Source organism: Lepidochelys kempii, chromosome 6 (assembly GCF_965140285.1).
Source record: "Lepidochelys kempii isolate rLepKem1 chromosome 6, rLepKem1.hap1, whole genome shotgun sequence".
Classification (NCBI taxonomy): domain Eukaryota; kingdom Metazoa; phylum Chordata; order Testudines; family Cheloniidae; genus Lepidochelys; species Lepidochelys kempii.
This window is the reverse complement of record NC_136385.1, coordinates 22741109-22764447: the sequence shown is the minus strand read 5'-3', so window position 1 is coordinate 22764447 and position 23339 is coordinate 22741109. Positions and strand designations below refer to the sequence as shown.

The following is a 23339-nucleotide window of genomic DNA, read 5'->3' as shown; positions in this document are numbered from 1 at the left end:
CTCATTTTGTTCCAACAACTTTAACACACACAAAAATCGGAAAAAATAAAATACCAGAACAACTGGACATATAAAAATTAGGAAGAAAGATGCCAGTCATTAGATTTCTATTCAACTTCTGTTCTGTTGGAAGCTGGAAATAAATGTTCTCTCAGAAAACCAAAATAAATTGCTATGAGACCAGATACCTAGATGCCACAGAGATGGGTGTGATATTAAAACAGACAGAAAATGTTGAGCCATTTAAAAATGACTGAACAGACTCTCATTTTCAAGATTGTTTAAATCTAGCAGTTTCATACTATGCTAAAATGTAAAGCCCTCCATGAATTTTTAATGTCTCCCTATAATTCTCCAATGCAGCAGCACAATGATTTCCAAACTGATGTTCCTGTTAATTTTTAAGTAAACCAACTGGATTAGTTTGCACCTATGGGTGCACCTACACTACGGGGGCTATACCTTCATAGCTATGCCACTGTAGCCATAATCTCGTAGTTTAGACACATTAGAAGGGACTTTTCTGTCAGGGTAGCCGGAACACCACCTTTCCAAATGACAATAAATCTAGGACGATTAAAGCATTCAACTGCATCTGACATATCTGTGTCTACATTGAGGGCTAGGTCGGCATAGATTTTTCACATCCGTGATTGACATAGCTATACTGACCTAAATATTAAGTGTAGACCAGACGTTAGGAAAAATTCCCATTGAAGCCATTGCTAGAGTACAGATGGTACAAAATGAGATAATTTTCTTTAATAGATATGATTTTCTTTCAATGTATGTTAACTGCTTTAAAATGAACATTTAAAAAAATTCTGCAAGATGCAAAAATTTTGGAAACAAACAAACAAACAAAAAATCCTACATAAATAGGCTGTGACTGGCACTTGCGCTCTTCGGCTATAATGTAAAGAGAGAGATGGAAACCTTACTTCATCTAATTATTACACCTGTGTATTTGTGAATTTCACAGTAAGGAGGATTTATTTCTATATCGCTAACCCCAGATTATTTATCAAATGGGAGATTTGATTGAGTAAGGACTGATGCTGAGTGAAACTTTTTGGGGGGCTAGTAACTGCATTTTTTAGTGCACTTAAACTATTCACAAATTCAGATTGAATTGCGCCAACAGTTTCAGCCACAGGAGAGAAAAAAAATGCAAAGCCATTTGTTTCAGCCATTTTGAAACAAGTTGTCATGAATATAGGGGGAAGGGTAGCATAAAATCCCTCCTTGGCAGCGGTACTGGATTGCCTTCCTGGAAAGGGTTAAGCAGTTCAAATAACCTAGTTGGCACCTGACCAGAAGGACCAATGAAGAAAGAAGATACTTTCAAATCTAGGTGTGGGGGGGGAGGATTTGTTTGCTGTTCTGTGTGTTGTTTCCTCTCTGAATGGAAGAAGCCAAGCAGGTACAATATCTCCTGAAACATATACCTGAAACAATCCATCTAAAAACACAGAAACTGTGAGTAGGGCAAGGAAATGTGTTAGGTTATCTCTTGTTTTGGCTTGTGAATTTCCCTATGCTACAGAGGTAGTTTCATTCCTGTTTTTGTAACTGTGAAGCTGAGCCCAGAGGGGAATCCTCTGTGTTTTAAATCTTTTTATTACCCTGTAAAGTTACCTTCCATCCTGATTTTGCAGGTGTGATTCTTTTACTTTTTTCTTTATAATAAAAGTTCTTCTTTTAAGAACCTGATTGAATTCAGTGTCCTAAGAACAAAGGGTCTGGTGGAGCTCATGTTGCTAAGGCAACTGGTTGGTATTTTAGTCTCAAGCTTCCCCAGGAAAGGGGGTGAAGGGGCTTGGGGGGATATATTGTTTGGGTTAGGGATTCCAAGTGACCCTTCCCTGAATTTTTGTGTAAATCACTTGGTGGTGGCAGCAATATACCATTCAAGGACAAGGAAAGAAATTTGTGCCTTGGAGAAGTTTTAACCTAAGCGAGGAGAATATAAGCTTAGGGGGTCTTTCATGCATCTGTACCCCAGAGTTCAGAGTAGGGTGAACAGATGTCCCGATTTTATAGGGACAGTCCCGATTTTTGGATCTTTTTCTTATATAGGATCTTTTTCAATATTCTTATTGCCCCCCCACCCCCGTCCCGATTTTTCACATTTGCTGTCTGGTCACCCTAGTTCAGAGTCAGGGGATACCTTGTCACAAGCCTTTTTGACTTTCCATTTAGGAATGTTTAGTTTCAAAATGGTCAAAACGTTTTGTTTCAACACAGTGGTTCATTTAGAAATGTAGCTAAACATAAAAAAAGGGGGTGGTGGTGAAAAACATTCCAAAACAACCTGAAATGAAAAAATGAAACAAAAAACGTGGGGGATGGGGTAAACAAATCATTTTGTTTGACCCCAAACTGAATTGTGTTGGTTTTTCTCACCAAAAAGTGGGTTTTTTTTCTGGATTTTTTTGATTTGGCCCCCAACGTGTCCTAGTTTGCACAAAGCAGCTGCAGAGCATTGGAGAATCAAGCCCTTGATGCACAATAGAAATTACACAATTTATACAGTACAAAATAGTGAGCACAACATACAATTGCATGGGGCCAGATTTTCAAAGGTATTTAGGCACCTAAGCAGGTCAATAGGAGTTAGGGACCTAACTCATAAAGGCACTTTTAAAATCCCACTAGCTGTCTATTTGCATCTTTAGGTGCCTACATACCTTTTGAAAATTTTATCCTGGCCCTCTCTACCACCAAGAAACCAGATTGCATGATCCCAGCACCTCAGCGAAGCAAATAACTCTGCCATTACTTACATTTACTATTACGAGGTGGTAATTACCAGAGCTAAATCATGTTAGGAGGACTTCCAAAATTCAAACACTAAGTTCTTGCAATCTTCCAAAAAGAGGCTACCATTATTTTAAAAAAAAGTATAAACACATTGATTACCCACAATTTGTTTAGTGTATTTTTAAGGTATAGTGTCAACCAATTACAGATACCACACTAAAAACTGTGAAGCGTTACAGAGAGTCAGGAGTATGGGAACAACAAAATTAACACATGCAGATCTAAACGAAAAAAGGATCACTTCTTCCAGCAATTAAATCCAGCCATATCTGGGGTGGTTCTAACATTGTGCCATAGCACTACATAACATTTTAAGGCAGGAAGTGAAGAATTCCTTTTCCATATGAAACTCCCGCGTGAATTTAGGTGAAAAGAATGTAATTACCCAAACTGGAATGTGGCCTGAACACCAGTGTCACAAAGAGTGCTGCGGTATCTTTAATGGCCACACGTAGTGAGGAACCTTGTTTTATGTCTCATCTAAAATATACCACTTACATAGGCACCATAGCATCTGATACCACACAGAGAATACCGGTGGCGAATCAGAGGGAACTGTGCCAGCTCCTGAATTACCAACACCGCTTCCTATTACATGGAGGCTTTGATTAATTTCTTTTATGCAAGTACTGACTCATCCCAACCATGCCTGACTTGTGCAGTCTGTTAAGATCACAACACATGGTGGCATGGCTATCACAAACACTGAGTCCAACAGAAATAACAGACCTACAGGGAAAGAAATATATGTGCACGTGTGATTTTTTTTTGGAATAGCAACAGGTTCTCTTTGCGCTGCAATGCGCTCATGTAAGATGACAATCACTAAATCAATTGCATTCTGAATATTTTACAAAAATCAAACTCTCAGAACTGATCATATATATTATTATCTGCATCTCTTCTTCACCTCTTCACCCTCTAGTCATGTTGCATGACATTTACCAATAAGCAAATAAATCTAAATTGCTTCATTTCCCCCTTTTTGAAACCAGCAGCAACCTGGCATTCCAAGCTCGTAATTTTCGATTCAATGTTATTGCTTCAGAAAAAACAAAAGCTGCAGACAAGGGGCTCTTCTGAGGAAAGAATCAAAACAACCCACAACCCCTCATTACACTATTGTTATAGATTGTTTTCCGACCTATTTCTGTAAGGATATACCTTTCTGATGGCTGCTTAGACCACTGTTGTCATGGAGACGGTTAAGGTTGGGCAGCTCTACCAGCAGCAGTTGCATTATCATTACTCCCCAACTCTCAGGTCTTTGGGTTTCCTCTAGGGTGACCAGACAGTAAGTGTGAAAAATCAGGACAGGGGTAGGGGGTAATAGGAGCCTATATAAGAAAAAGCCCCAAATGTCAGGACTGTCTCTATAAAATAGGGACATCTGATCACCCTAGTTTCCTTGGAGATTGACTGTAATCATTCTCTTTCATCACGGACTAAAAAGATCACTTAGGCCTAAGTTCACATAAGTGAACACTAATATGGTGGGTAGAAAAGTTGCAGATGCAAATGGTAATAGCTGGGCATCTAAATACTTGTCTCCAGATACAAAACCTTTAGTTATTACTATTATTGTTTGTGCTACAATAGTGCAGAGAGGCCCCAGCTGAGGTCAGGGCCCCATTGTGGTGGATGCTGTAAACAAATAGAGCAAGAGACAGTCCCTGACCCAAAGAGCTTATAATTTAAATAGACAAGACAGGCAAAGGGAGAATTATAACAATTTTTTTTTAACAGATGGGGAAGAAAGGTGCAGAGAGAGTAAGTGACACACCTAAGATCATTGTGACTGATCAAGGTATTGAACTTGATTTTCTGAATCCCAGTCTAGTGTTTTAACCCCAAAAGCACTCTCTCACTCAAGTGAGATACTACCATTTCTGTCTGCTGGAGGTGCAAAACTGCACCTTGCAAAATTAGAGACTGGATTCAGGCCCAGCTGAGACTGGGCCCTTCAATTTACTCATTTATTACATTGCAATGTGGCTATCTGAACTAGTTACCTACTGTAAACTATCAATATTTGTAAGAACAAACCAAACCAATAATGATTGGCTCATTTAAAACATTTTCTTTGGAAATGATGAAGTCATCATCTATACATTTTCATGGAAGAGGAAAGGAAGGGAGAAGGGGTACCCAGAGAGTGAGAACCAGAAGAGGTTCGGGTATACAGAGTTTTTGCTTCCTGCCACTAATGCAGGAGTGGGGATAGTCTCTCCCCTCAGTATGCAAAAGGGCAGGTCATGATCTCTCTATTCCCAGACCCTTCACATAGGAAGGGGCAGGCTGGGAAATTCACTTCATTGCCCTTAACTGATCCCACAGGAAACCAACTGTACAGCTGATACAGCCTAAGCACACTACGTATGCTTTTGATTGAGCCACTCTGCACTGTGGAATCCCATTTAAAGAGGGGCTCCAGAGACAGTGCCACATGGAAGAGGCAGAGTGAGAGGACCTTGAATTAATACACAGGATCAGAATTTTATGCCAGTGCCCCTGGCCTCCAGTAGGTCTCAGGAAATCCATTAGTTTTGGGAGCGGGCTGATTTCCCTGCTTTTTCCATGATGAAAACACTTTCCCCTCCCTTCCATGGAAGAATGATCACAAAATGCTGAAAGGGGAATCCAGGACTTTTTCATTAGGAGAGCAGGCTCTAGTCATACTGGGAGGTTCTCTACTAAGGGCTTGGCTACACTTGCAGATGTAGAGCGCCGGGAGTTGAACCAGCCCTCGGAGACAGCAGTGGGGAAAGCACTGCTGTGTGTTCACACTGTGCTCCTTGTGACTGTGGAGCGTGTCCACATTAGCAGCTCTTGCAATGCCACAGACAGCAGTGCATTGTGGTAGCTGTCCCAGCGTGCAAGTGGCTGCAGGGTGCTTTGGGAAGGGTTTGCAATGCCTAATGGGGCAGTCACAGCATCACATGATGCCGATTTCCCAATCCCCTTGTTCTATGGGCATCCGACTAGATTGCCAGCTGCTTTTCAAATGAGGGGGTGGGGAGTGTGACAGGGAGTGTGTTGTGTGTATGTGGGGGGAGAGACAGTGTGTTTTCGGGGGCTGAGTGTGTCAGCATGCTACCTTGTAAGTTCAGACAGCGGCAGGGGCAAGGGGGAATCCCGACATCAGCCCCCACCCTCGCCTCTCTCTCTCTCTCTCTCTCTCTCTCTCACACACACACGCGCGCCTGCCTCTGCAGTAGGAGCATTCCACAGTAAAGGTTTGCTGTGTGTCCCAGAGCAGATAAGCATGCAGGATGTCAGAAACAAAGTTTTGAAAGGGGATATCCGCAGGCCTGCAGCTGAGTTCAAAACAATGACCAGAGTGGCCACTGGACTTCAGGGGATTATGGGATATTTCCGGAGGCCAGTCATAGTACAGTAATGCAATACGTTGTCCATACTGACACCCTGGCGCTCCAGCTGGGGCGCAGCAAGCTCTATGCTTCTTGTGGAGGTGGATTACCAGAAGCGCTCCAGCTGCAGAGTCCAGGCGCTCGAAGTGCCTTGCCAATGTGGACACTTCAGGAGTTATGGCGCCTGGACCTGATTTAATGCGCTCTAACCTGCAAGTGTAGACAAGACCTAAAATAATTACCCAGAGTTCAGATAGTGAGATGGTGCCCTGAGGTGTCAGGGATCTAGGGCTACCAGAATCTAGTTCCCAGATGGTCCTGCCACAGTAGAGATATCAGCCACCTGGAAAGAAATGATTCAATTAACCATTTTTTCAAATTATCTAGGGCAAGATAGCCTACCTCCCATTCACACTGTGACCAGGGATGGCAAAATATTTATGAAATTATGGACTTGCATGAGCGAAAGCAGTGGAGAAAATAAGAGTGTTCTGGGCGTGAGCATAAAAACAGAGAACCAAAACAGTGCAACGTTCAGGCATTATTTCTTCCTCAACATACATATATTCCTTTCACCTCAAACACTCCCTGAAATAAAGTTCTCAAAGGGTATTTCTACATTGCAACGTTAGCCCAGGATTCGAACTCAAGCCTCACCCCCTTTCCATCTACACACAAATCACACTAACCCAGGGCTTGGACCCAGGGTTCCAGGACTCCACGGGGGTGGAGGGTCTGAGCCTGAGTCAAGCCAGGACCCAGAAGTTCAAGCCCTATGGCTCTGCAGTGTAGATGCAGCCCCACTGGACTCGTGCAGGACAGACAAGTTTGGTGGACAGTGAAGTTTCCCCACACTCAACCCAAAACAAAAGGCTAGAGCAACCACATTTTGGGAGGGCCCTAGAACGTCTGGGATATGGGTGGTTGGATTGGGCCCACATTAAGCAGTGTAGATGCTGGCATCTCAAGATGGGACCCAGGGTTGAACAATTTCTTACCCGGGGTTACAAATGAGTGTAGTTGACCAAGCCCATAATCATATGATGATGACCCTGTTAGGAAGCTGTTTATCACAAGGAGACAGGCAGATTTGGGGAAGGGCCTGGGAGAGGGCTGTGTCCGCTGCACCTGTCAGGCAAAGAGTCTGTGCTGGAGAGTTTCAGCAAGCAGGAGTTGGCTGCAGAGATGCCTTGGCTGGGGAGGGCTGTAAGGACGGAGAAGCCCTGGAGTTGTGGACTAAGACAAGACACAAAGGGGCAGTGACATTGTTCTGAGTTGCTCTGCATCTTTGCTGCTAAATTAATAAAATAAATAACTTCCATACTGCTATTGTAGCGCTCTCGTCCAAGGAAAGCTCATGAGTCTGTCTACCTGCAGTAGGACTCACACCTCTCAAAGATTACAACAATGTAAATAAATAGTAACAGTAAGATGTCAAGAATTATATTTATCTTTAATAAAAAGAGCAAACGAATGTGATTTTACCAAACAGTTTAGAATTTCACAGAATCATAGAATATTAGGGTTGGAAGAGACCTCAGGAGGTCATCTAGTCCAATCCCCTGCTCAAAGCAGGACCAACACCAACTAAATCATCCCAGCCAAGGCTATGTCAAGCTGGGCCTTAAAAACCTCTAAGCATGGAGATTCCACCACCTCCCATTCCAGTGCTTCATCACCCTCCTAGTGAAATAGTGTTTCCTATTATCCAACCTAGACCTCCCCCACTGCAACTTGAGACCATTGCTTCTTGTTCTGTCATCTGCCACCACTGAGAACAGCCTAGCTCCATCCTCTTTGGAACCACTCTTCAGGTAGCTGAAGGCTGCTATCAAATTCCCCCTCACTCTTCTTTTCTGCAGACTAAATAATCCCAGTTCCCTCAGCCTCTCCTCGTAAGTCATGTGCCCCACCCCCTAATCATTTTCGTTGCCCTCCGCTGGACTCTCTCCAGTTTGTCCACATCCCTTCTGTAGTCGGGGGACCAAAACTGGACGCAATACTCCAGGTGTGGCCTCACCACTGCCGAATAGAGGGGAATAAGCACTTCCGTCAATCTGCTGGCAATGCTCCTACTAATACAGCCCAATATGCCATTGGCCTTCTTGGCAACAAGGGCACACTGCTGTCTCATATTTTGGAACTTTCATATTCTAAAAGAATCCAGACAGATTTATTTTGAAGCCATCACTGAGAATTATTGCTTAAGGACTACTGTATGTATGTACAGCATCTAAACTATATACCAAATGTAGTATCCCAGAACATGGAAAAGTTAAAGGTGAATGGGAAATACCGGAATAATGGAAATGAAAGATATGGGTGAAAGTTGACAGGCAGAAAACCAGACTGGGGAGAATGGTGCCCCGCATTTCAAAGGTACCTGTCCCAAATATCACTTATTGGGTGGGATTTCTATCCCCCTATGCAGTACTGCACTATCCCACTTTCACAGTACTGATACTTCAAGCTTCTGTAACTGATATGCTAGCACTTGATCTTGCAACGTACTGAGTACTCTGGACTCTCTCCAACAATGCACTTAAGCACATGGTTACCTTTAAGTACATGAGTAGTTCCACTGAAGTCGGCAGGACTATTCACGCATTTAAAAGTAAGCATGTGCTTAAATTCTTTGCTGGATTGGGGCCAGAGAGGAATACTGTCTATTCCAAGCACTGAAAAATCATGAGTCAGGCTCCCCCACCCCCAAATCATCAGATTGGCTGGCACACCATGAAATTAAAAAAACAAAACCATACAAAACCAATAAAATTTAGCTTCTTTTTATTTGCCTTCTGGTTTCAGAGTGTGAAATCCTGGCTCAACTGAAACCAATGGCAAAATTCTCATTGATGTCAACGGGACCAGATTTTCACCCCAAGTCTTTAGGGTGCATTCACATGACATTTTCAGGCTTTTCTACACAGCCATGAGAGCTAGGGACTTACTTTAAAAAAAAAATGTGGAGATTCTCATGTAATCATTTGCCTCCAGCAGCTAAGCTTTAAGATAAACGTGTAAGAGCAGGCAACAGTTGTAGTGCTCCGAACCTTGCAGGAATGAGCCTTTAGTTAAGGATTGCCACCTCCTCGTCTCCCTGCAACTTTTACTGGACACTAGCGCTCCAGCACGACTTTCCTCTCATTCAGCTGTGCACGGACAGCTCCAAAACTGAATGTAACACGGACTGCAACACAGACACATTTTAAATGTATCTGTATTTGGATAACAGAGTTCTGCATTATCTTTGCTCTGTTCCTACTTCCCTCCCACACCCTCTGAGCAATACGTTGATGTGCACCCACCTTTCCCGTCTCCATGAAACCACATACATGGAGCAACATTAATTTCAGCTCCTGAGCTGCAGATGTTACTTCTCTATTGTAAGGAATTGCAAGAGTGAAGTCTGGAGAAGCCCAGCTGTCTTGTGAGCTACAGTCCCTACAGCTGAATGGGAGAGTGGGCAGTAGCTGGTAGAGCAGAGGTTTCAGTCTGGTTAACTATTGCTTGTGCTATGAACTTATGGGCACAAGTTACCGAGAATTTACTTCAGTTTAAAAAAAAGCCTTCCAAGAAGGCAAATGTCTAACATTTTACACAAGTCTCTCTATTCATCCCTGAAATTAGAATGAAAGCTATTAGATAAAACATATAGGATGCTAGCCATACTAGAAGAGAGCTCATTAGTTTTGAAATATTGTTCTTTTTGCTGTAATCATTAGGAAGACAAGTAACGTGTCATCACAAAACAGTGAAAGAGAGTCTTTTAACTCACACTCTTCAGAATAGGTTCCATGTTTCTTCCTTAATTATCAGTTCATAAATCTAGAGTTTCTTGGCTGATACGAGAAGGATGGAGGTAATAAGTGAGAACCTCATAAAATCAGTGTAATTTAGCAAATTAACAAGGACCTGAAGTAATTCCTTTTCATCATATACTATATTCTCAAAAAGTATTTCCATTTTTGAAAGAGGTCTGTAGGAAAAACATTGAAACTGAAAAAATGCAGATATTTGACAAATAAACTGGGACTTATTGACCACCTATATGGTATATAATAATAGTTTGCAGTTATATAGTGCCTTCCATTCTGAGGTATCCCAAAGTAATGCAAACTTTATAAACTACCCCCACAAAAAAGACAACTCATTAACTTATGGCTAAGGCTGCTCAGTTACATTCCCTACCATTGGAATCATAAAAATTCCAGGAAATCATCTTTCAAGCCAACAATCAACCTCAACTCACGAGACATACCAATGAAATGTCAGCTTATTCAAATGATTCCTCAGCTCCACATCAAACTCCTTTTCAATTCCAACATACTACATAACCAACGTCTATTTCCTCACAATCACACACACAACTTTAACTCCAGTGTGAGGTAGGTGACTTAAATGCCAAGATTTTTATAAATGGGTACCTACAGGTAGGTTCCTAAATTCTCATTTAAGCACCTAAATATAAGTGGTTTCATTTCCAGAGGTGGCCTTTTCTTGTTTTCAGATTTTAAAAAGTGCTTTTATTATTTTCCATCTTAAAAAAATAGGAAATTCCAGACAAAACCTACATTAAGAGAAATTTAAGGTTGCCTGGATAAGCACACAAGTTGGAAAGTGACAATATGCATCATGCCTCCTCATATGCATGAATTATGATACAGTCTTTAATTACATGACCACACACTATTTGTCATATCATACAATATAGAATCTGATATTCTTTCTATCACATTAGAGACATGTGCAACATCTGGGAAAAAAATTCCAGTCTTCAAAATGCTAAGGATTGTATTAAAGAGGACTGTGATCAATTGTTCTCCATGTCCACTGAAGGTAGGACAAGAAGGAATGAGCTTAGTTTTCAGCAAGGGAGATTTAGTTAGATATTTGGAAAAAAATTCTAATTGCAAGGATAGTTCAATTTCTAATTCCAAGGGAGGTTGTGGAATCTCCATCACTGGAGGTTTGTAAGAACAGGTGAGACAAAGACCTGTCAGGGATGGTCTAGGTTTATTTGTCCTGCCTCAGTGCTGGGGGCTGGACTTCTCGAGATCCCTTCCAGCCCTACACTTCTATGATATACTCACCATATTTTCATTGTTCTAACAGTAGTCCAGTCTATCTTTAACAGCTTGAAATTTATCTCTAAAAATGCCTCTGCCAGTTTTCAGCTTCCTATTCCCAACAATTCTGGCTTTATGGCTATTCAAAAAAGTTAATAGGAATTATTTTTATAATGAGAAAAGTGCATTTCTCCCCCACTGTCCTCATACTCAAAAATATACAATCTCTTATTTGCTCTTTAAGAAAAAAAAAATCACCTTTTGGACAGAGACCAAGCATGGAAAATTTCAATCCCAAAAGTGAAATTTCTTTGACTATGAGTGACTAAAAACAGAGGGTTAGGATGGAAACCATTATGCAATATTAATTATCACAGTCATAGCTGCTCCCATGATAGCATCTTATTTTAGGATGTTGTAATAACAGGTATTAAACTGACACAATACAGATGCCCAAAAATATAGTTCAAGTAGACACACTATGCTTGTGTGGGCTTTGCCCCTAAGTACTCCCAGTTTATCCCAAGGCTGGAGACTGGAAGTAATGTCTGAAAGCCACTGCTGTGTTGGGCTACCAGAGCTGCTTTTTTTAACTCAGCTGGCAGAATTCTGCTCTGGGAATGCTGCCAGGTTCTAGTCCCTCCTTTGCCTACTCCCTGTAATTTCATTTAATTGACATGTAGAAGACATGCTTATTTAAAAGAGGTGTGGGCTGGCTTCTACTGGTACTTCTGAGCCTGGCAAGTGTCATAGGTAATATTAAAGCAGATATCCATGCCAAAACAGTTCTGAATTGTATTTGATCAAATTACTGCTAAATTTAAGACTAACTCTCACTAGTTTCCAAGACCAAAAGAATGTCAGGTGTCAGGAATTATTTTGTTAAATCTTTTCATGCCAGGAGTTGGATTCCTCAAGTACAGAGACAAGGGCAAAATCTCCTAAAGCTTCAATTCAAGTCAATGGGACTTAAGGACATACTTAAATCCTTTCTTGAACGGGGGCCTAAATGCAAAACCGATAGAGCTGGTCGAAACATTTTCATCAAAACTTTTGAGGAAAAGTTGCTTTTTGCCCAAAACAAAAAAATTCATTTTGGGCAAAATTTTCATTTTTTTCCAATGATAAAATACTTCATGTTTGGGGACAAATTCAGTTTTTAAAATCTGAAACTTTTTATCAAAAATTATTTTTAAAAACTGAACATTTTTGTTTTTTTGGTTATAAACCAAATCTTTGAGGGAAATTTAAAATAAATGCAAATATTTGTTTACATTTTACTAAAAAATGCTATGCTTTTTTGACCAGTTGTAAATACCAAACAATTGCAAAAGACAAAATAACAACAGGCAAAGGCCCAGCAGAGAGTTCACAGCAAATATGTAAACAACCTACTAGAGTGTATCCTGCAAATACACAGTGTTCATTTCAATTACTTGTGTTTCTGCTAATAGTTCCAGAGTGACAATGCCCCTGATTCTCTACTGCCCTGCAGAGAGGTCATTGATACTTGTGCCAAATACTGCTATCCAGAAATGTCAATCTAGCACTTTTCATGAGCACAAAATCCAAAGTTTTCTATTGAGGTTTGTTTCTCTTACATATTTTCACCCAGGTATTTTAAAGCAGTACATCTGTGACACCTTGATGTAAACTACTAGCTTGGAAACACCTGTGCCCACAACTGTTCTCACAAATTGGGAGGCCAAACCTCTTCCAATTAATCCTCTTTAATACCTAATTTGTCCTCTCAACTCTCCAAAAGGAGCAAAAGGCACCATTCCCTGTGAAGGGCAATAGAGTAAAACACATTTTGAGTGGCTAGGCCATCCCGGTTTTGAAACATTACAGGCAAAAAACAGAACAAAAACACCTGAATTGAAAAATGCCACATTTTTGGAACCCTAATATTACATTTATGCACTGTTCAATTTTCTTCAAACATTCCACAAAATCTCTACTATGAAATAATATCATGGAGAAGAAATTTTGGGAAGTCTGTTTTGTTTAAAAAGGGATTTTCTGACTGAGGCAAACTAGAATGCAAGTTTAATTCAAAAAGCAATATACTTTGCCATATTCCCTTGGATATTGGCAAAAATGGTTTCAACAAAATAATTCCTTTCACCATATATTTTTTCCTCCTATGCAATCCTGCAGCAAAATTGTAATCCTATGCTTATGACTTAACAGCAGGTTGCTATGAAAATGATTGAAGTGATGTAGTTTCAGCATTTCAGACAAATAGGTAAAGATGGGGCAGGATGAAAACAGGCTTTATTCAAACCACAAATACTGTATCTAATAATTAATAAGGGGACAAGGAAAACTAAATACATAAAAATGAAACTCCTCACCTTTCATACTAAGTACTGCTTGTTTAACTGTTTTCCTATTGACTCATAGCCCCTATTTATAAGGACATTTGTGACTGAATGAGCATTTTGTGCCTGAAATTGACTCCAAACAAATGGCATCATAGGGCTCCATGTCATCCATACTCTTAATAACTGTCTCATCAAATCTGCTCAGCTTATTAGTAAGATTTCTTTTCTTTAATTGGGAGAACCCCGTAGATGCCTGTGGTACTTCGCTGATGGGGAAAAGGCAGGGTGGGAACAACCACTACTAATGACAGGGATCCAAGGTCATAAATTTCTTAAGCATCTTTTTCAGCATCTTACTGAAGCATTCCACCAGCTCATCTGTCTGAGGGTGATAGACTGATGTCTTTAAGGCCTTGATTTTCAAGAGGTCACACAATTCCCCCATTAGCTTTGAAGTAAAGTTGATCCCCTGGTCAGTCAATATCTCCTTCATTATCCACCTGTGCAAAAACCTTCATTGATTTGGTGGTGATAGTAGCCGCAGTGGTTGTGCAAAGGGAGATGGCCTCTGGGCACCATGTGATGTAATCCATTATCACCAGAATGCACTGGTACCTGGCCGCACTCTATTCAGTGGTCCCATCAGGTCCATACTGATCCTCTCAAAGGGTACTCCAACCACTAGGAGAGGGAGTAGTGGAGCTCATGGGTGGCGGGTATCATAGGCTGGGGAAGGCTCTGCCTCCCCGAACAGCCAAGCATGGCCCCACGGCCCCTGCTTCTGCTCTGCAGCCCAACTCCAGGGGCTGGGGCCACGCCGCCTGCCCTCCCGATGCTCCGGGGTTGGGGGGGCTGAGGTGACGCCAACAGCCCTCCCTCCAGGCGCTCCGGGGCTGAGGGCACTAGCCTGGGGCAGGGGTCAGTGGCTGTGTTGCTGGAGCTCTGGGCTCCAGAGGGGGCGAGGCAGGGCCTCAGGTGGAAGGGGCGAGGCTGGGCACTAGCCTCCCCCAGCCGGCGGTTCATGCGCACGCCCATGGTGGAACTTTTGGGGCCCTGTCCATTGGCACGCCGGGCACAATGAGCAATAGTCCGTTTTTGTTACCCCGACAATAAAATTTGAGGGCCACCCTTTTAAGAGTCTTCTCTCACCCCATTTGTCTCCCTCAAGGTATTGCATGCGCCAGTGTAGTACTTCGCAGCAGAGTTTCTTCAGGACAAGAAGTTGTACTCCTTACTTCTCTGGTTTGGGGGTCCTTCGCCACCTGATACAGTCTCCCCTCCCTGAGTTCAAATAAAAGCCACTGCTTCATCCACCATGTATTTATCATCTCACCAGTTTATACTGGCAAGTTGGTCATACGCCCTGCTCAGGGTTGTCTTGTCTTTCTGACTGCTACAAAAATTACATCTGCCGCCAGTAAGTTTATTTCTAGGGAGTGTGAGATCCTCTGCTTCCCCTGAATACAGGGAGGGCACAGCTCCTGCCGGGAGCTCCCTTTGCTCGGATCTTCTGCCTCTCTGACTCCAGGGGGCTGTTATATTAGTTCTGGTACTTCTACCCCATTAGCCCACACAGGAACTAATATCTTGATCCGGCCTCTTTTCCTAGCCATGGTATTAGTTGTCCAAGCCTGTTCAGAGCTGCTAACCATGGCAGTCTTGGCAGAAATGTCCTCACTGTCCATGTGAAAAACAACTTCTGATCGAGGGACTTGCCCTGTCCCTTGACTGCCCTAGGGAAAACTGGGTGTCTGAGGGGGGTCTTCCCTCAGGATTGGGTTTTCCTCAGCACTTTGTTCCCAGTGAGACCAGGCTTCTGAGGTTTTGCCATAGCTGTGGATCATCCAGTGGACTAAGCTTTGTATTTGGTTCCTCGGAGCTTGCTCCCATTGCCAGGCCGAGAGATCCGTAGTCTACACAGTCTGTAGATCTTAATGAGCACCTTCAGGCCTGGGTGTTTCACTGGCTGGGCGTGCAGCTGCCATAGTTTTCTGATAGCTGTACTGTGAGGGCCAATGTCTCAGGCCTGTGCCGCAACACCCGCTCCCATCCCCCAGCCAGGAGAATTTCCGAAAATTGCTCCAGCATGACCTGCTCGGCCACCAGCGCCACCAATAACAATATTCTTTAAATCTCTGGGCTGCTGCACAAAGTCAGGTCCCCAGTGGAAATTTTTCCTGGTGAAAGCGCTGTCAGTGGGTCTCGGCATTGATATCAAAGATGTCTAAAATAGCCACCTTGACCTGTGCATAGTCTTGTTTGTTCACAGAGCTGAGGCTCCAATACACAGCTTGAGCTGGCCCAGTAAGATAAGGTGCCAGCAAAATAGCCCAGTGTACAGATGGCCATCGAGCTGCTGTGGTGACCCTTTCAAAACTGAAGAGGAAAGCATCCAGGATGTCCCGAAGTTCTATCTTTGTGTGTTTTATGAGAAGCCTTGGGGCTGGGGTGTGGTTCAGCATCCTAGCTGCTAGCCCCTCATGGTTGTAAAAGGGTTGCCACTTGCTGGACCAGGCATTATTGCTGCTCTTGCTGTTTCATCTCAAGTTCCCTGATGAGCTGTTGTCGTTGCTGTTGATGTTGTGCGGCTTACTGTTGGGTGGCCATTTGTTGAAATAGCTGGTTCTCTTCCCGCTGTTGTTGGGAGGCCTGTAGTGGTTGGCTGTCTATCTGCCACTTTATCAATTTGTCTATAGCTGTGCTTCCCCTCCCCCCCACACAAGGCCTTACAGAAGACCTGGGATGAGAGACCACATTCTCCATCAAGTTGTGATGGGCAGTGCTCACTGCTGGTGTCGCCTAATGTTCAGGATATTAGATATCTACTCACCCCGCCTCCAGTGTCTCTCACTGGCCATTTTCATGCCCCTTGGGGTCTGCCTTTTGTTGGGTGTTGACTTGACACTCTGGTCAGGTCACTAATTAGGCTCCAAGGAAGATATTGGGTCCCATGCCCTCACAACTGGGGGGAACATCAGTCTATCTGTTGACCCCCTGCAGGCATCCAGTCCCAGTTGCAGTGTTTTCAAAGTCTCTACCCCCCCTTGCTTCCTCAAGGGTGAGTTTGGAAGTGAGGGTTTTCATGCTCTTCATAACAAGGGTGGTTGGTAGGGCAGCCCTGGCCCTGTCACTCCACTGGACCCTAGCGGAGGACCCAGCTCAGGACCCTGTAAGAGGCAGCATGTCTAGCACTCAGGAATGCCTTTAGGCTGCCTCCCTGGGCCACTTCCTACCGCCTACTCTCTCAACAAAGGCTTATAGTTTGACACAAGGTAGTGAAGAATGAGTAACAGAACATTCCATCCCTCTGGGCTCAGAAGGCAGGCTCTTTTTCCCAGGGAAAGGCTTCTGGAGCATCCTTCTTTAAGAGCTCTCAGGTTAGGTCTATCTCCCTGCCCTGCCAGGCATTTGCTGAGCTGTCTGGCTCCCTTTTAAGCCCCACCTCCAGATGTAGCATGCTCTGAAGGTGGGGTGGGCAGGGTCGCCTTGGGCCAGATTTGCTCCTTAACCTCTTCAGTCCCAGTGTGGGGCTTATATACCCCACCACAATAACCCATCTGACTACAGGCTGGGGTGAAATCCTGTCCCCATTGAAGTCCCTTCGACTTCAAAATTCCCTTTGACTTCAGTGAGGCCAGGATTTCACCCCAGACTCTCAGTTAGGGTATACCAGTGTAACACCATTGATATCACTGGAGCTATGCTGATTTATACCAGCTGAGGTTCTGGCCCTAAATCTGTAGGCTATTGGACATATATAGAATTTTTCTACACTGCTTTTAAGGGATGGCAGGGAATAAAGGCAGCAGAAATGAACATTTTACCACCCAAACAGGGAAAGGAAAGGTGTCATATTCCTCATGTTTATTCCAATTATGGTTTCTTTCTTACCTCACAGATACAAGTAAACTGTTGTTCAATTTCAGTTGTCTTAGATTAGGGAGATAAGCACCTGCAGGATCAGAATAAAGAATCATTTTGTAAAACTGGTTACAGAACATAGGAAACATATGTCCCACCTCACAAGCTCAAGCAGCCCACAGATTTTTCAGATGCACTTCTTACCCATCTCGACCACCTCTAACACACTAGACAATGTCTGAAAAGTTAATTACATTATTTCAGTTGTGCAACATTCCAGCCTCTGCATCCTCTCATTGTAAGCTTGCATGTTAGCTGCAGTGGTTTCACAGTTACAACCTTTGAAACTCCCCTCTGAAAAGCACCATGTGGCATCATTCCCGACAAGATCAAACATTAACACAAGGTTTGCTTGGAGGTGATCATGTGTTGCTTTGTCTGATTCTATATCCTTATTGACTAATAATGACTTATTCTGAAGAGTTAAGAAAGATTTACATTATCTCCATGTGTGCAACATATCCCCGTGTTTTTTATAGTTCGCTCTCGATTCTCTCTTCTACATCTCTCTCTACACTGTTACCTATTGCATAATAACTGGTGATGGAATTGCAGTATGTGTGTCTTACAGCCAAGTCATACTTCATTTGAGGAACTGAAATCTCCCTACTGTATATTCTTCTAACTGTGATTTTTGAGCCAATCAGCAAAAAGCGCCATCTTATTTGTCACAAGCCAATCATGTTATAACTAAGGCTGCAGGTTGGTCACGAAGGTCACGGATTCTGTGACTTTCTGGGACCTCCGGGACTTCTGCAGTGGCCGGTGCGGCTGGCCTGGGGGCTGCCTAAGGAGCTCGGGCATCTCCTGGGCCAGCCTCACTGGCTGCTGCTGGGGAAGTCTTGGGCTACTGCCCACCTCCTCCTCACATTTACTGCCCATGACCTGTCCATGACTTTTACTAAAAATGCTTGTGACTAAAACGTAGCCTTAGTTATCATTGCATTGACCAAGATCCCCAAAATCCTACCTTTGCTTTGTTATCTACTTTCATGTATTTTCTGCATATAATCTATTGTTTACTGCTTGGTTTTGTAAGTTTCATAATCATGAGCAACCTTTATTTAATTATTTTAAATTTTTCACTCTCATCCCTTTGAACATTTTCCTTTTCACTTATTTCTAGAGGCAGTTCTGAACCAAAACCACAAAACCAAACTCCTCTAAACCTTGGAGCAATTTGGATACAGGTACAAATTCTGTATCTCAGCCACCATCTCTATTAATCTCTGAATAATTATAGATCTTATAATTCAGTCCAATGTATTTTGTTTTAGTTACGGTAGATGAAGGAAAGACTTTAAAATGGTGTCTATGGGCATCTCGGTTTCACTATATGGTGTAGTTGTATGACATATTTTATAAAACACAGTATGCTAGAGCCCCTTTTAATGGTCAGAAACAAATGTTCTATTTAAGTGACAGACACAGAAGCTGGCAGAGTTGAGCAACAGACCTGGCATGGTTCTACCTCCACCAGTTTTCTACCAGCGGAAATTCCCCTAGATAGGGAGAATTCCCCAATACAAACCTCCAGTCACTTTGCAGACAGAACCCTTTCTCCAAACCATAAGAAAAACATCATCAGTTTGATGCCATATGGTGCATTGTAAAGCTATACGGGGCATTTTACAACCTCTCTCTCCAATACTACAGGCTCTCCCTTTAAGTTTTAATACTACATATACAATTGCTTCATTTATGTTAAGAGTTCATTGTCTGTCTAATTGTTTCAATGATCCTGACTCGTTACGCATAGATCCAAGAATGGATCCAACTTAGAATGGCTGCCAAAAGGCAACAATTGAAACAGAATGCACAGCACTGTAGGCAACTTGATTAAAATCACATAGGCAGAAGAGAAGCCATGTAATGTCTTAGATGAATGTATCCAACATTACTTTAAACAGGGATTTCTACAAGTTGGTCATGAATACAGCTCCGGATCTGTCAGCAATCAAAATTGAAGGGGTAAACCCATAGAAAAAAATATGTTTACTCTAAACTAAACACCACATGCAGATAAAGAAGAGTGCACAAGTAAATCCAAATGCTGTGGACCTTGAAAAGAGACTTGCCAGGAGAGTTCAATTTTTTGCGTGCCATTCAACAAGACACATAGAAAATAAAGCACCAGAGACTTCAGCAACAACCTTAAACAATAATGGGGCTTAATTTTCAACTGCTGACATGAAGCCCATAATTACTTTAAAATAGTCCACGTGACAGCATTTTTGCAAGGATCTATCTTGTAATACTTTTGCACACACCCTTTCTTTGCGAAATATAACCAGCTCCTCTCCACCATGATCACATCACTGTGCAGAGGGCTGGTCTGACAACTCGAGAGAAGGTCAACTGGATTATTCATTGAAGTCCTCCATTCCCCAGAACTGAACTGACCAATTTTATATAACAGGGGAGATCTTTAGGTCACCCCTAACCTTGTGCTCTGCGAGATGCGGATCTTGAGGGCTTCTGCTGGGGTCCGTACATAGCTAACAACACTTTAAAATTTTCAAGAGGAAATTCTCCACGCAAATTGTGGATTTTGGGGCTACCGGGGTTTCAGCTACTGGAGGGTTTCATGTACTGCCTGGTGACTTTATACAGCAGTGAGGTTAAGTGACCTGATTAAGGCCACAGAGAAAATCAATGTCATAGTCAGGTTTAGAATGCAGGACTAGCTTACTTAGCCTATTCTGTCTCTCAGATTAGCTACCAGAGGCCACAATAGCTGCTCAGCAGAGAAGTGGTTCAAGTGCAATTGGCTGGGCAGGTATTTGTACTGAGTCTGGCACCTTCACTGGCAGCCTAGGTGGCACTGCCCCTTCCACAAAGGCAAATTGTCTTGGGATAACCCTACAAACCCAGGCCCTGTTCCACAGGTCCAAAAAACAAACAAACAGAAAAAAAAACCAGCCTCAGATAGCTGTCAGGTGCAGAGAGATAATGAATTACCAGTGAAATTAAGAATAATCCAAGTAGCAAACTTTCCAAACTAGCCACCTATTGCCATTTTCCAGGGTGTTTTCAGAAGGACAGTGGCTAAAAATTTACTTATGAAAAATTACAGTTCAGATTGGCTTGATATTTTGCAGTACTCAAAGTCATTGGCGACTTACAGCTATGGGATTTGTAGGATCCAAAGGCCAGCTCTCTGTGTAGACTTGGACTAAACAGTGTCTGCATGCAACCCAGAGATAGTTCACTATATAGCAAAAGTCTATCGGAAGGGACTGGAGAGTGACAGATTTATTCCAGTACTAGGAGGGAAAGGGAACCATGACCTGAAGGGAACACATGAGAGAGGAAAAGAGAACAGTGAGATGGTAAATAAACAGTTTTCTTTGTTCTTTCTTTCTAGCAAGAATGATTGGGAAGATCTAATAAACAGATAATTTTTTTTTGCATGAGCATAGGAGGAAGAACAGACAGCAGAGATAAAGACTGAAGCAGGCAATGGAAGGGGCTACACATTAAAATAACCAGAAAAGGCATGGAGGATGTACATCTTGTAACTGGCTTGTCATATACAATGGAAAAATATGGCAGAATGGAAGCTCAGCTTTGGGGAAGAAAAGAATGGGAAAGGCAAAAGGAAATTTCCTGAGGGAGATGACCAATGCCTGCCGATAGTGGAGGGGCAGAGTGAGAGCAGCTGGCTTCAGCAGGTTGCTGAGCATGTTCACTCTGTGTGAGCATGTTCAATACAAGCCAAGCAGCAAATCTGGATGGGCACATGCCCCTGCATGCCCCCGCAATGCATCATCTCCATTAGGGAAATCTGAGTGCATTATGAACTGCAAAGGAGATGGTTTAATTATGTACTAAATTATCATGTGCATGTCATAAAAAGATCTGGGCATCAAAATTATCCAAGAAAACGGTGCAAAATGGCTGGACAAATCAACACAACTCTCGTACCACCTTACTTCTCAACCCCTATCTAAAAGTCTTTGCTAAATTAAAAGGCTTCCTTCAAAAGATCATCCTTTGCATATTAAAGGTGGCCATCCACAGACTTTGGTGGACTGCAAGTGAGAACAACTTCCTTGAGTGAAAATACCCTGCCAGTGCCATCCACTTCCTGGAGTTGGTCTCTGGGTACAGAGAGCGAGACCATCCCACTGTACCATAGTTTCTGTGTTGGAACATGGTGGAGGAGATGTTTTTGTGATGATAAGAATCAGCATGTTGCTGAAAGAAAGGGCTAAACAAGAATTGGGGGGTGGGCGCTGACAAGCTCAATGTAAACCTTCCTATACAAGAACTTTTCTCAAACTACCTTACTTCCTTTTTCTCGAGCCCACTGACATTCACAGGGAGAAGACCAATAAGTGACAAGTATTGACAGCATTCATCAAAATTGTGGAGCACACAGAATCTCTCTCATGTCCATTCTCAAACATAGTTAGATGTGCCGTTTTTAACAGGACTGGATGAGATAGTTAAGTACCGTACGCAGATACAGACTGACTCTATGCAAAAGAAACCAGGTCAGCATGAGCTGAGATCTTCCAATCTCTATAGCAGTGAGATAACAAATCTACCTTGGTCACTGGACTTGTCAATGATTACAGCTGGACAAGAGAAAATTAGTTCTGTTGCATCTGGTCACAGATCGACTGAAGAATAAAGGGACTGACTGCCTGATCTGGCTAAGATGAGTATTTTGCAGAACTATGAATGGGGAGGCAAAGGTGGCCAAAAAAGCTTGGAACTGTGCAGCTCCTGATCTGATCAGCAGCCTCAGGATTGCACTATCTTTCACCCCATCTCATATTGCCCCAGGGGGCTGTTCCACCGGCCAGGGAACACAGAAGCCTCTATCTGTACCCCCTTTCTCCCAGACATCTCTTCTATCAGGGGCGAAAAGGATGGACCTATCGCCACTAGAAGATTTCCATTTATAAATAAAATCTTCTACTGGGCAGTTAAGATGAGTTTAGGCTGTTTTGTCCACCTGGAATAGCATAAAGCAGCCTTAATGGACCAGAAAACCTTGCACACACTAGTTTAAAGACTATGGGTGTTGAATGCAGCTCTTCAAGATTACTGCAGTTTGTGATTTTGAAGTTGGCTCACAGGTCTCTGAACAATCATAGAATCATAGAATATCAGGGTTGGAAGGGACCTCAGGAGGTCATCTAGTCCAACCCCCTGCTCAAAGCAGGACCGATCCCCGACTAAATCATCCCAGCCAGGGCTCTGTCAAGCCTGACCTTAAAAACTTCTAGGGAAGGAGATTCCACCACCTCCCTAGGTAACGCATTCCAGTGTTTCACGTCGTGAAAAAGTTTTTCCTAATATCCAACCTAAATCTCCCCCACTGCAACTTGAGACCATTACTCCTTGTTCTGTCATCTGCTACCACTGAGAACAGTCTAGAGCCATCCTCTTTGGAACCCCCTTTCAGGTAGTTGAAAGCAGCTACCTAATCCCCATTCATTCTTCTCTTCTGGAGACTAAACATCCCCAGTTCCCTCAGCGTCTCCTCATAAGTCATGTGTTCCAGACCCCTAATCATTTTTGTTGCCCTCCGCTGGACTCTTTCCAATTTTTCCACATCCTTCTTGTAATGTGGGGCCCAAAACTGGACACAGTACTCCAGATGAGGCCTCACCAATGTTGAATAGAGGGGAACAATCACGTCCCTCGATCTGCTGGCGATACCCCTACTTATACATCCCAAAATGCCATTGGCCTTCTTGGCAACAAGGGAACACTGTTGACTCATCACATCCAGGAATAGTGGTAATTAATCTAGACTGGAATTTTCCTATTTGTTTTCCTTTGTGTGCAGCATTATTCATCCTAGCAGCATA

General features: G+C 42.8%; 1 protein-coding gene across 12 annotated transcripts in view; it reads right to left on the bottom strand.

The window, feature by feature from the left end:
- LRRC56 (leucine rich repeat containing 56) overlaps positions 1-23339 on the bottom strand; it is a 135345-nt gene that overhangs the window by 32967 nt on the left and 79039 nt on the right. For all 12 annotated transcript variants that reach the window (XM_073347101.2, XM_073347098.2, XM_073347099.2 and 9 more), the window contains one exon: positions 17482-17542. In XM_073347101.2, the coding sequence (XP_073203202.2) occupies positions 17482-17542 (61 nt within the window). The remainder of the gene's footprint in view (positions 1-17481; positions 17543-23339) is intronic.